The 13536-nt window shown below is 38.0% G+C and overlaps 1 protein-coding gene across 5 annotated transcripts in view; it reads left to right on the top strand.

Annotated features, from left to right (window-relative positions):
• Positions 1-13536, top strand: part of tbc1d22a (TBC1 domain family, member 22a) — a 274507-nt gene that overhangs the window by 183335 nt on the left and 77636 nt on the right. For 4 of the 5 annotated variants that reach the window (XM_073066368.1, XM_073066364.1, XM_073066366.1 and 1 more), the window contains one exon: positions 7099-7194. The exons of the other annotated variant lie outside the window; for it this stretch is intronic. In XM_073066368.1, the coding sequence (XP_072922469.1) occupies positions 7099-7194 (96 nt within the window). The remainder of the gene's footprint in view (positions 1-7098; positions 7195-13536) is intronic. 5 annotated transcript variants of the gene reach the window in all.

Below are 13536 nucleotides of genomic sequence, written 5' to 3' on the forward strand. Positions count from 1 at the left end.
CCGTTTATCCCACAGCAGAAGAATTGCTGCATAACTTTGTTAACGAGATTGTTCATTTTGGATGATTAAAATACCACTTTCTGATGTAATCTGATGCATATCTTTTAATATTTGCTGGGAGAAAAGAAACATATCAATTGTCATAAATGTAGAAAAAACAAATGCATTTGACAAGCAACCAGACTGCAGAAATTTAAAATGCATAATCTTTTGTGACAAAGTGGTTTAAGTGGAGAAAATTGGGTGGTCAAAGATTTTTAAAAAACTGCACAATGTGGATTCCATATGATATGAACAGCAGAAATATTTAATGGGGGTAGAAATAATCAATCTAATTGCTCATAGGACTGAACTGTGAAATTAACCATTTTCCAAAATATTTCATGTAAATTCTTTGCATGAAGGCATGGTATTCATGCTTCATTTCAAAAAGAAAATCTTGTTTTTATGATCATTGTCCTCAACATGCAATCATTACTTTAAAATTAATTTTTATCTTGAGTTTGAAGAGATTGTACTTAAGTACTCAAAATAATAATGAAGATGGAAGCAAGTCCGATCAATTTCACTTTCTGTCAGTAATAGATTGTGTTGGGAAGAAAAATGAAATACCGGAAGTAGTTAGGTCAATTTCTTTGCAAAGGTGCAGTTAATGTTTCAGATTGAAGATCATTCATCTGAACTCTTGTCTCTTTCTACAATTCCAGATTGATCTCCTGATTACTTGTACACTTTGTTGCAGATTTCCAGCTCTGCATTTTTTAATTCTTGTTCATGTCAGTATTCGAGGTTGTGATGTTTCTGTATAGTTTCTCTGTGATGACTACTTAAAGTAAAAAAAATAATGTTTGTAAAATCGCATTACTTGTGAAATTGGGCAAAATTATGTTTTTTTTCTAACAGAATCATAGAGCAGTACAGCATGGATGCAGATCCTTCAGCTTACTAAGCCCATCCTGACCACAGTATCCAACCAGCTCATCCCAGTTTCTTGCACTGATCCCATACCCCTCTAAGCCCCGCACCTCCATCTCCCTATCCGAGTGCTTCTTAAATGATCCTATTCTACCTGCCTCAAACACTTCTTCTGGCAGATCATTTGTTTATCGATATCTTCGAAACCTTATGATGCTTTACTGTTGGAAGCATTGGCTATTTTACTGTGACCTGTGAGACACACTGGTGGAAAAAATGGGGTGTTTTTAATGCTGCCTTGATATATTTGTGAAAGAAACTGCAAGAGGTGTCATGTTAGTTCAGGGCCAGATTTTTCTGAGAAATTCCATCTGTTCCATATAGATCTGCCAGCAATTTTTCACACATGTAACTGATTGTTTAAAAATAAATGAGGAAGCCTGGACTTTCTATTAAAGTTAAAAATAATTATGATGAAGGCACAGCAGTGTCCCCACTTCCTAAGGAGATGGAGGCAAGCGAGGCTCCCCCGCCCCCCAGTCTTAACTGCATTTTATAGAAACACCATTGAAAGCATCCAGACACGTCGCATCTCCATCTGGTATGGAGCAGCCGAGTATCGGTCCCAAAGTACTGTGAGAATGGCTGAGAGGATCATAGGGGTCTTCCTACTATCCGTCAGGGACATTTATCAGGAGCACTGCATGTGCAGGGCCCTTAGTATTATCAGAATTGAACATTGGATAAAAACACTCCTCATGCTGGAAATCTGAAATAAAAATGATGAAACTATTACGCTTACCATTCATCAATTGTGTGGAGAAAAACAGTATTTTTGCTGCAGATGATGACCTTTCATCAAAAAGTTGTAAATTATGATACAGATTGATTATTGAAATGGTTGAGTATTAAAGACTATGAAAATGAGATTTATAGTTCCCATGGAAGTAGATTGGGGAATTAAAGCTGTTGCTTTTTCTAGCCTGGGTGTTTTGGATCACTGAAAGGGAAGGGAACAAGTGAAAGGGCAGGTGTTGCATGCAAGGAGATGGAAGAGCAAGCAATGGAATCACATAGGAAATGGACCCTATGCAATGCTGAAGGTTATGTGTAGGGTGATGGGAAACAAGTTTTTCATGGTAGAATAATGCTGTAAGTAGTGGAAGTTATAGAAATTGATCCATTGAATGCGGAGGCTGATGGTGAAGACAAGGGAAACCAGGGAATAGAAAGTCCTAAACAAACAGATGTGCTTGAAAATACTTTCATTTGTAGTGGATGGGAAACTATGGTTAAGAATAAGTGAATGATTTTGAAAGCACTGGAGCTGTCAGAAAAGATGGATTGTAAGTGGAGAAACTGGGTGAGTGGAACAGTGTAGGGGTTCCCAACCAGGGGTCCACGGATCCCTTGCTTAATGATATTGGTGCATGGCATAAAAAAGGTTGGGAACCTCTGGTGTGCACTAAGTTGCAGGGAACAGGACTTAGATTACTCATTTTTCATTTAACCAGGATTCCACATACTGTAATTGACAGAGTTTGGAAGCGTCTTTGTTGCATTTCCCAAACTCTCTTCTTGCTCTTACTATGCTTGCTCTGGTTGGACGATATTGAGGGCCATAGCACAGTCTGCTGCCCTGTGATTAATCACTCCAAGCAACAAGATTTGTGTATTTGCATGTAAGTCGTGGAGATCCTGATGCTCCAATCAATTACACAAGATAACTAGTCTAAATGCAGTTTGGCCATCATTATCCCACAGAAATGGGGCCAATATCAGCATTAGCTTTTGCACAGAAGTAGCAGTTTATGATTTAATTCTATATTTTTATATAAAGCATGTTCACTTTATGATCTTAGCCATTGAATTTTGGAAAGGATTTGGGATAATATGCTCATTAAAGAAGTTTGAAGTTACAATATCTGCAGGGGGTTCTATGTGAGTTTCAATTGTGAAGATTAAGCTTCCTCTGTAAAACATAAACAGCTACTCATTTTTGTTGTTTGCTCCTGTGTTGCTCTAATTGGTGCTTTAGTTATCTGAGAATTTTTGCACTATCAGCCATTTAGTAGAAGCTTTGAATATTCTATGGAAAATTTTGTACAATGAGAGTTAGTGTGTGACCTGAATGGAAGCTAATGTATGAAAACTTTTCTAGCAATATTATAGTTGCTAAATTACATAGGTGTTCTTTAGCATTTGTTTCATGCTTTATCTCAGAGTACTAGCAAGGCTGGTAGCTGGATGTTTTGTTGAATGATGAAGGGACCAGTGAGGTTCCCAAGCTAGTATTTTTTCTGTCTTTCAGGATGAATTCTTCTTTAACTTAATTCAATGTGTAATTCCAGAACAGGCTTTGTAGGTGCACTACTTCTTACTAACTTTAAATTGGGATTTATTTGCTATCTCTTCCCTCTTCTCCCTCCAGAATGTCTTATTTTCTATCCCACTTAGGCATTTGTTTTATTCTACACTGTGTTTTGCATGGCTTGTCATAACTGACTCATTTGATTTATGTTTAAGATGTAAGAATTTCAGTTAGCTTTTTAAAAAAAATAATTTATTGCAGAAGATATTAAAGGAAAATTGGATATTTTCCTCTCAGGCAATGTTTACTGATCAGCAATGCTGTGGTTGAAAGGCATGCCGAAGCACATTTAGGACCAGTCTTCAAAGGGGGTTGGATATTCACTTGAAAATATTTGCAGGATTGTAAAATCAGGCAAGTTGGTGATAGGACACATATTTGTCTGTTGTAGCCACTGGCAACTTTTGTGCTGTATTTACCTTCTTTGACTGATCTTAAATCTGCTTTCACTTTTTTTTTATTAGTCAGATCTTAAAAATAATTTGCCTTCCTTTTCCTTTTCATTCCTGTATAAAGTCTGTCTATCAAAATGTTAACCATCTCATTCCTTTTCAGATACAGATTGACTAATGGTACACAAAAGGCTGATATAATTGCATTAAATTGATTTCTCCTTCTGTGGATCTACTAATTATTAGAGCAGATCTGTGGAGAGGTTAATTCGCTCAGTAAGACGGCACTGTTTATGACTGATGATACAGTTGATTCTTTGACATCTATCTCAGTTTCAACCTTATAACCAACAACAGCACGGTTCTACCCGAGACAAATGAGAACAATGCTTAATCTCAACTCTTTAGTGGAGGGGTTCCCAGCCTGGGGTTCACGGAAGCTCAGTCAATGATAGGGGTACATGGCATAAAAATGTTTGGGAATCCCTGCTTCAATGGTATGCTGATTTTTCTTGCAATTGACTTTCTTTAAAGGGTAGCATTTCCACCCCCACCCCCAAAGATACAGAAACATTTAGGAAACTTATTTTATAATATTTGTTAAAATACATGATAATTTGTTTCACCAATGATGTGTGGAGACTCGAGAATTTTTAAACTTGCTGCGATTTGGCGTGTTTCATCAAACTTGCTATTTGTTTTCATTTCAACATTTTTCAGTTGAATATTGAGATTTGAAGTAAATTGATAATGACTGACGAGACTGGCTCAAAATCATTGTTTGAAGACCAAAATAAAACTAACTGCTTCATAGTTCAGTACAAAGATGCAAAAAGTAGTTAGATATGTCATTACTTCTTTTCCCAAATTAATTCAAGGCTTAATTTAAAGAGTGATCTCTTTATTAAACTATCCATTTTAAGGTTGCACCTGTTTGGGTTTAAGGATGAGGGGCTGCTGGCAGGTTTTACCATGTTACAGTATTTTCTTGATCTTCAGTTCTGATTTTTTTCAGGTAATAGCACTGAGTTTGTAGAATTCATTAAATTAAATGGTTAAAAGCATTATTTAAAACAATGCAAAGCTCTCTCCAAAAACTAAATGTGCATCTTTTAGATATTCATTACCTTGATGGTTTAAAATAATGTTTATTGTTAGGTGATGCCCGTAGTTGTTTACTATCCTGGCATTGCTTTATTTGGATTCAGCATCTTGGTGATACTGAACACGCTTATGACTGCAGTGCAGATATTCAATACTGAAACTGTCATGTATTATACAGAGTATTATTTTGTTTTAGTATCAAGTCATTTTACCAAACTTTTCAACCTTTATCTGTAGGTGCAGTCGTGAGTATCTGAGATTAGCTGCATGAACTGGATAAAAAGTTTATGAGACCAGAAGATAGGAACAGAATTAGGCCATTTGCCCCATTGAGTCTGCATCACCATTCCATCATGGCTGATTTATTATCTCACTTAACCCCATTCTCCTGCCTTCTCCCGATAACCTTTCATCCTCTGATTAATCCACAACCTACCTACCTCTGCTTTAAATATACTCCATGACTTGACCTGCACAATCATCTGTGGCAAAGAATTCCACAGATTCAAAAGCAGTTCTTTATCTTGGTTCTAATGGGACATGCTGTATTCTGAGGCTGTGCTCTCTGGTCCTAGACTCTCTCACCTCGGGAAACAACTTCTCCACATCCACTCTATCTAGTTGTTTCAATATTTGAGAGGTTTCAATGAGATTCCCCCTCTTCCCCCGCCAATTCTTCTAAATTACAGTGAGTACAGGGCTTCAGCTATCAAACACTCTTCATACATTAACCCTTTTATTTCTGGAATAATTCTTGTGAATCTCCTCTGTACCTTCTTAGATAAGGGGTCAAACACTGCATACAATACTCAAAGTGCAGTCAGGACAATGCCTTATAAAGCCTCAGCAACACATCATTGCATTTATATTCTAGATCTCTCAAAATGAATGCTAGCATTGCATTTGCCTCCCTTACTACCAACTCAACCTGCAAGCTAACCATTAGGGAATCCTATATGAGAACTTCCAAGATCCTTTGCACCTCTGATTTCTGGTTAGAAAATAGTCCATGCCTTTATTCCTTCTATCTAAGTGCATGACCATACACTTCCCTACATGGTATTTCTACTGCCGCTTTGCCCAATCTGTCTAGATCCTTTTGCAGACTTCATGATTCTTTAATACTATCTGCTTCTCCACCTATACCAACTAGGTGTCTTTTTCATGTCCACAGGATTTCCTGTTTGCTCTTCTAACTATGGTATCCTCTATCATTATTGCATTCTTCCTCTCTCTGCTTCGCTTCCGAGACGCAGACCAAGACTCAGTGCCGGAAACCTGGTCTCTGTAGCTTCCCCCAGTAGGTCATCTCCTCGAATAATATCCAAAGTGGTATACTTATTATTGAGGGCAACAGTCATAGTGTACTCTGCCCTCAATGATTGTTCCCTTTTCTCTCCTGCCTGCCACCCAGGAGCTGCCTCCTGCAACTTGGGGGTAACCACATTTCTTGTAGTTCCTACCTTTCACGTTTTCATTTGATGAAGGTCATTGAGCTGCAGCTCCAGTTTCTTAATGGTCTCTAAGGAACTGCGGCTCAATGCACTTCATGCAAATGTGGTTATCAGGGAGATTGACGGTCTTCCAAAGTTCCCACGTCTCACACTAAGAACATACCACTATCCCTGGATCCATTCTCACCGTACTAATTATGTACTTACTAATAGACAGAGAAGGAGAAGTCCTATTAGAAAGTTACTTACAGCCTCCGACTGTTCTCAAGTCAAGTCAAGTCACTTTTATTGTCATTTTGACCATAACTGCTGGTACAGTACACAGTAAAAACGAGACAACGTTTTTCAGGACCATGGTGCTACATGAAACAGTACAAAAACTACACTGAACTATGTGAAAACAACACTAGACTACAAGCCTACCCAGGACTGCATAAAGTGCACAAAACAGTGCAGGCATTACAATAAATAATAGACAAGACAACATACACAGTAGAGGGCAGTAAATTGGTGTCAGTCCAGGCTCTGGGTATTGAGGAGCCTGAAGCTTGGGGGAACAAGTTCTCACCTAAGTCTGATGAGTCAAAACTTGACCACTCTAATGCTGGCCAACTCGAACAGCCCTCCAACAGTAGCCACTCTGCTTAAACCTAGCTGCCTCATATTGGTTCAGATCCCACTCTCTCACTTGCTGCTTCAAAGTATAACTGCAGGAAAAGCCCACATATCCAAGGTGTGCAAGAATAAAATGAAATGTTTGCGTTTGTTCTTTGTTTCACCATACTAATTTTGGACAATGAAGAGGGAACTACAGAGCAATTTGCTTTTAATGGGAATAAGTAACAATGCATTTTTCTTGTAGTCTGAACCGGAAGGATTCTCTCACTTCCACCTGTACGTTTGTGCTGCCTTTCTTGTCCGGTGGAGAAAAGAACTATTGGAAGAGAAAGACTTTCAGGTGAGAGCCTGCTTTCTCTCTATACACTTAACAATTCCAATCCTTGATTAGTGATGATAATTGTATTTGTCACTAGTAGAGCTCAAGACATCTGGAACTGTCAAATGTTGAACCCCATAGATTGCTTCTTAAAAGCAAAGAATGCATCAGGGTAAGATTATTTGTTTATAAAAGAGTATTTCATTCAAGCCTCTACTTTAACATTATCATTATACTGAAAGGTGAATTATCAGTCCACGACCATAGCTAGCACTTGTGAGGAAATAGTTCATTTTAAGAATTTCAGATTAGATTGAGGGAAGTATTTATTTTCAATCTACAGTTTGAAAGGTGCTGAACTGTATAAAGAAAACAGTCCTTCAGAGAAAATAGATTACTATTTCTATCCAATAACTCATACTGTATGCTGTTTAATTCATCTAGTTACATTCAACTTAACTCTTAAAAAGCCCCTGTTGCATCCAACCCACATCCAAGTCTCTGGTTTTTATGTCAGAGTCTCCCTCTCATCGGCTCTCAGTGCATGGTATCTTCCCATCCAATCCTAAAATCTACCCTTAATTTTTATAGCGAATTCTTCAATAAAATCAGTCACTTAACAGGATTGGAGCAGTGAGCTGCAGTGTATTGTGCTTTTACAGAGAAAATGACAGCACAAAATTTTGCATGGATGATTTAAATATTTTAAAAAGAAAAAATATGTATGCCTTTTGCCTTTGCAAAATATTTCAATTAATGGAAGTAAAATAATATTTCTGTAGTTCTATGAAGTTACCCTGCAGTGGATTTCACTTTATTTCATAGCATATCTTTAAAATTGGCATTTCCTGAATGACAGCTGTTGAAAGGATGTGTGTTTGAATGCAATGAACGACTGTCCAGGAATTTCATCTGTTAAAGGGCAAGAGTTGTATCATATCAGTAATAGCAGTCAAAATTTCATGTTCAGTCCTGCTGTGAGCTGTAATCTGTTAAAACAAGTCTGGAATCCTTATTGTAAAGGTGATTTTATTCTCATTTGCTACTAACTACAGTAGTATCATAGAAGTGTAGTCTTCAGAACTAGGAAGCTTATTATATGTTTTTGATATGGCATAGACATTTGTGAAGAGTATATGCTGGAACCAACTCACTCCTAATTGGCAAGAATTTTAAAAATTATAATGACAAAAGAGCAAGTTGAAATCAAAAACCGACAATAAGCGCTTCTTTAAGGAAGAGAGAGGCCCAGGTGAACTTAGGCACCTCAGAGAATGAGGGTGGGGAAATGGTTCTGGGGTATAAGGAAATGCTGGAGGAATTAAGTGGATTGGTCTCTACCACTGAAAGTACTATGTACACCCCATTGGTATTAAAAAAAATGCCAATTAAATACAGTACTGTGCAAAAGTCTTAGGCAACCTAGCTCGCGCTCGTTCTCTCTCTCTCTCTCTCTCTCTCTCTGTCTCGCTATCTATATATATATAAATAAAACACTTTTGCACAATACTGTATTTTACTTGTGTTTTTCTTAAATTTGCTCATCAAGCTAACTGTGAACTTGTAAATAATCAAAATATCCACAGAAGAATAATGATGCTTTACCAATGGATGAACTCTCACTAATTTATCTGAGTTTATTCAATCTTGTTCTTTGTATCGTTATTTAACTGTGCACAATTTAATTAAGAATGCTGTAGTATTTTGTGAAAATGTGTGACAGAAAGAGTTTAAGGTAGATATTATGTCTATCCTTAAGGCTATTGTGCCAAGAAAGTAGACATTATAAAGCAGCAGAAAAGCAGACAGACACTGCTTGACTCATTTCCAGCAAAGATTACATTAGCTTTATTTGTCACATGTAAATCGAAGCATACAGTGAACTGCATCTTTTGCATCAAATCAAATCAAATCAGCAAGGATTATTCTGAAGGAATCTGATAGGAGAGGAGAGTGGTCCATAGGAAAAAGGGAAGGAGTAGGGGACTGGGGAGGGGGGGAGTGGTGATACACAGGTGAAAAAAGGTAAAAGGCCAGAATGGGGAATAAAAGAAAAGGGGGTGGGGGGGAGGGAAACTTTTTTTTAACTGGAAGGAGCAAGTGTCGTTACACTTCTGGCGCCAACGTAACATCTCACAAACCATCACCATTACTAGAGAAACTAAAGCAATTTAATCAAGCTAAAGGCTAAGAAGTTCCCTCCTACTAGGTTGCATCATTGAGTATGCATTAATTACAATAATTTAATCATCCCTAAGTATGGAGAAATATCAGAGGATTGGGCAAGTTCATTATTATTCTTCTATTCAATAAGGGAGAAGGCAAAGAACAGGTAGCAATAAGGAAATTCGTCCAACATTTGTGGTGGAAAATAATAAAATTTTAAACATGATAAATTCTGTAAATGCTGGAAATCCAAAGCAAAACACACAAAATGTTGAAGAAATTCAGTAGGTCAAGCAGCATCTATGGAAATAAACAAACAGTTGATGTTTCAGCCAAGACCCTTCTCCAGGACTGGAAAGGAAGGGGGAAGATGTCAGTATAAAAAGGTGAGGGGAAGGGAATGAGGATAGCTGAAAGGTGATAGGTGAAGCCAGGTGCATAGGACAGCGGAGCATAGGATAAAGAGGAGGAGGGCCACCAGGGGGAGGTGATACGTAAGTGAGAAGAGGTAAGAGGCCAGAATGGGGAATAGAAGAAGAGTGGAGGGGGGAGGATCTTTTTTTTTACCAGAAATAGAAATCAATATTCATGCAGGTTGGATAAAAATCAATTATTAATTATTTAATAGGAGAACATTTGGGACATGACAGTCTGGTCGAGCAGTGTCAGCATGGTTTTGTGAAAAGATAATCAAAGTTACCAGAGGTTTTTGAGAATTTTTGACCACAGTGGCTGGAGGTGAACCAGTAAACTTCAGGAAAGCTTTTGACACAGTCCCTCACAAATGGTTGAATCTGAGAATGAGTGCCATGATGTTGAAGATGGATAGAGCCTGGCTAACAAGCAGAAAGCATCACATATTTTGAGGAATCATTGAATCATTTTGAAGTTGAGGTCACTTAGAACCAGTGGAGTTCCACAAAGATTGGTGCTGGAACCATAACTGTTTTACAATGAATATACATTGTATGGATGAAAATAAATCTACAGCTGCCCAAATTTGTGAATATCTGGAGCAATTGTTCTTTGTGGAGCAATAGTGAGATCACATTCAGAGTCTTTTGGCCTTCCTATTTAAGGAATAATATTATTTCATTGGCTGATACCACGTTTAGAAGAACAGACAGACAGACAAATGTACTTTATTGATCCCGAGGGAAATTGGGTTTTGTTACAGCCACACCAACCAAGAATAGTGAAGAAATATAGCGATATAAAACCATAAATAATTAAATAATAATGTTTATCATACCAAGTGGAAGTAAGTCCAGGAACAGCCTATTGGCTCAGGGTGTCTGACACTCTGAGGGAGGACTTGTAAAATTTGATGGCCAAAGGCAGGAATGACTTCCTATGACGCTCAGTGTTACATCTCAGTGGAATGAGTCTCTGGCTGAATGTACTCCTGTGCCTAACCAGTACATTATGGAGTGGATGGGAGACATTGTCCAAGATGGCATGCAACTTGGACGGCATCCTCTTTTCCGACACCACCATCAGAGAGTCCAGTTCCACCCCCACAACATCACTGGCCTTATGAATGAGTTTGTTGATTCTGTTGGTGTCTGCTACCCTCAGCCTACTGCCCCAGCACACAACAGCAAACATGATAGCACTGGCCACCACAGCCTCGTAAAACATCCTCGGCATCATCCGGCAGATGTTAAATGACCTCAGTCTCCTCAGGAAATAGAGACAGCTCTGACCCTTCTTGTAGATAGCCTCGGTGTTCTTTGACCAGTCCAGTTTATTGTCCATTCGTATCCCCAGGTATTTGTAATCCACCATGTCCACGCTGACCCCTTGGATGGAAACAGGGGTCATCGTTGCCTTAGCCCTCCTCAGGTCCACCACCAGCTCCTTAGTCTTTTTCACATTAAGCTGCAGATGATTCTGCTCGCACTATGTGACAAAGTTTCCCACCGTAGCCCTGTATTCAGCCTCATCTCCCTTGCTGTCCAATGAAGAAATGTTAAATAGGTTGGGTTTCTAATTAGTGAGTTTAAAAGATCAAGAAGTAATCTTATGGAAATGCACACATTACTTAAGCAGCTCTGGAAGTGATAAATGCTGAGTGGATGATTCCTCTCAGGTTAGGATTCAGGACCAGAGGACTTGGTATCAAAATAAGGGATTTCAATTTAAGACCCGAGATGAAGAATTTCTGCTGAATATTTGAAGATGTTATTGAATATCTTTGGAACTTCCTGCCAGAGAATTCTTTGGGGGTTGGAACCTTATGTAATCAGCAAGGGAAAGTGAATTGAAGGAATATTCAAGTAGCTGTGATTGTGTTGCATGCCAGAGGAGATTTGAGGAGCTGAATGGCGTACCCCTGTCTCTACTTATTATGGATTTCATATGCCCAACAATATGAGTCTTATTTTTCTTAGTGTTTATTTCAGTACATTTCAAGGTCTCTGGGTAATTCACCCTTCTTAAGTAAGCTAGTTTTCATTTATTTTCATATCATTCACTGCACAGATTTTGCATTTTCATTTTACTTACATTGAATCAGTGAAGTGACTGGTTTGGTCATGTGGCTAATGATCCTGTCTCTGACCCTATGGCTGACTGTGACTAGATCAGTGATGTTTGGATTGCAGTGTTAGCATTCTTCCACTGTCAATGCTCATTAAACCACAGTCTACCAAAAATACTTGCTACTCCTAGTTTTTATTCAGCGGCATGAATTTAATTTGCATATGTAAATTTCAATAGTCTGAATTTCTTTTCATTTTGGTTTAATTTTTTAAAAATGTACTTGTTATAGTGACCATATGAATAAAGCTTTTGTTGATTACTAACTGAACAATCATAATTGTGGTTCCATGGAACTCAGGAAAACTTAACACAATTGCAAATTTATTTGCTCTTTCAAGTTAGTAAGTTTTAAAATTCAAGTTATCAGAACATGCCAGAAAGTAGTCATTATTAAAGCTGCAGCAGTGCAAGTTCTTTAAAAAATGTTCAGATAGCTTTAGAAAAGATCATTAAAAAACATTTGGTGTCGTGCACAAAGGAGAACTACCGTAGATTCCGGATTTTAAGCCGCTACTTTTTTCCCACATTTTGAACAGCTTTGAACTCTGCGGCCTTTAAAACGGAGCGGCTAATGTATTATTTTTTTTCATGCCGCCGAAAACATTTTGCCTCGTAACAGTAGACCAATAAAATTGATGAGTAGTTCACAGAGGTCCAATGAAATTGTACGATAAATCAAGCGCACTTTCACAATTAAATTATTGTAAATCAGTCATTTGTACTCACCCTCATCAACATGGAAAACACTCGAAGAAAAGCATTGTGCTGCCTTTATGGCAGTTATTTAGTTTATAATATTTTTGCTTAGTAATTCATTTTCTAGTTAAAGTTAGAAGAGTTTTAACTATATTTGTTTTCTGTACTACATCGCGGGATGCTATGACGTCACACCCGGTTTCGCCGCGTCTTGTGGGATACCGGTTTGCGATAAACGGGACGGCGGGGGGGGAGCGGCGGAGCGAAAACGCTGCTTTTAAGTTAAAGGCGATCAATAACTTTTCCTGGTAGGCTGCAGTATATATATTTTTTACCAGTCGTTAGGAGATATTGGAATGTTGTTCAGTAAAGAAGTATACGCAACGTATATTTAAAAGTAGCCGCGTTACGGGCACGGTTCGAAAAAAAGCATTTGCAATATGTATTTGTTTTTGTTACCATACGGATTTAATTAAAAGTTAAAAAATCCTCACGTGTAATATCTTTCTGTGTAAATATCTCATATTACAACGTGGGACACCTGCGGCCGAAAATCCGGTGCGGCCTTTACAAGTAAAAAATTGATTTTATTTCTAAAATTAGAGCCAGCGGCTTTTAATCAGGTGCGCTCTGTAGTCCGGAATCTACGGTAGTGTATTGCTCACCTCGTTTCTTCATTGGAGAAACCAGTTGCAAACTGGAAGGCTGCTTTGCAGGTCACTTTTGTTCATTTGCAAGGACAAGTCATATAATTTTACAAGTCAAGTCATACAAGTCAAATTAAGCAATTCATATAATTTGTATTTTTATGTTTCTATTTGGCATCTCAGGATCACGAGGATGCATGAAACCTCCATCGTGTTCCATTTTGAATTTGCCAGGTTCCAGATGACGAAAATAATACTGACTGATTTGCATCTTCTCAGTAAGGAATAGTCTTGAGAATGTAAAATGGCT

The sequence above is a fragment of the Hemitrygon akajei genome, chromosome 14 (genome assembly GCF_048418815.1).
Source record: "Hemitrygon akajei chromosome 14, sHemAka1.3, whole genome shotgun sequence".
NCBI classification, from domain to species: domain Eukaryota; kingdom Metazoa; phylum Chordata; class Chondrichthyes; order Myliobatiformes; family Dasyatidae; genus Hemitrygon; species Hemitrygon akajei.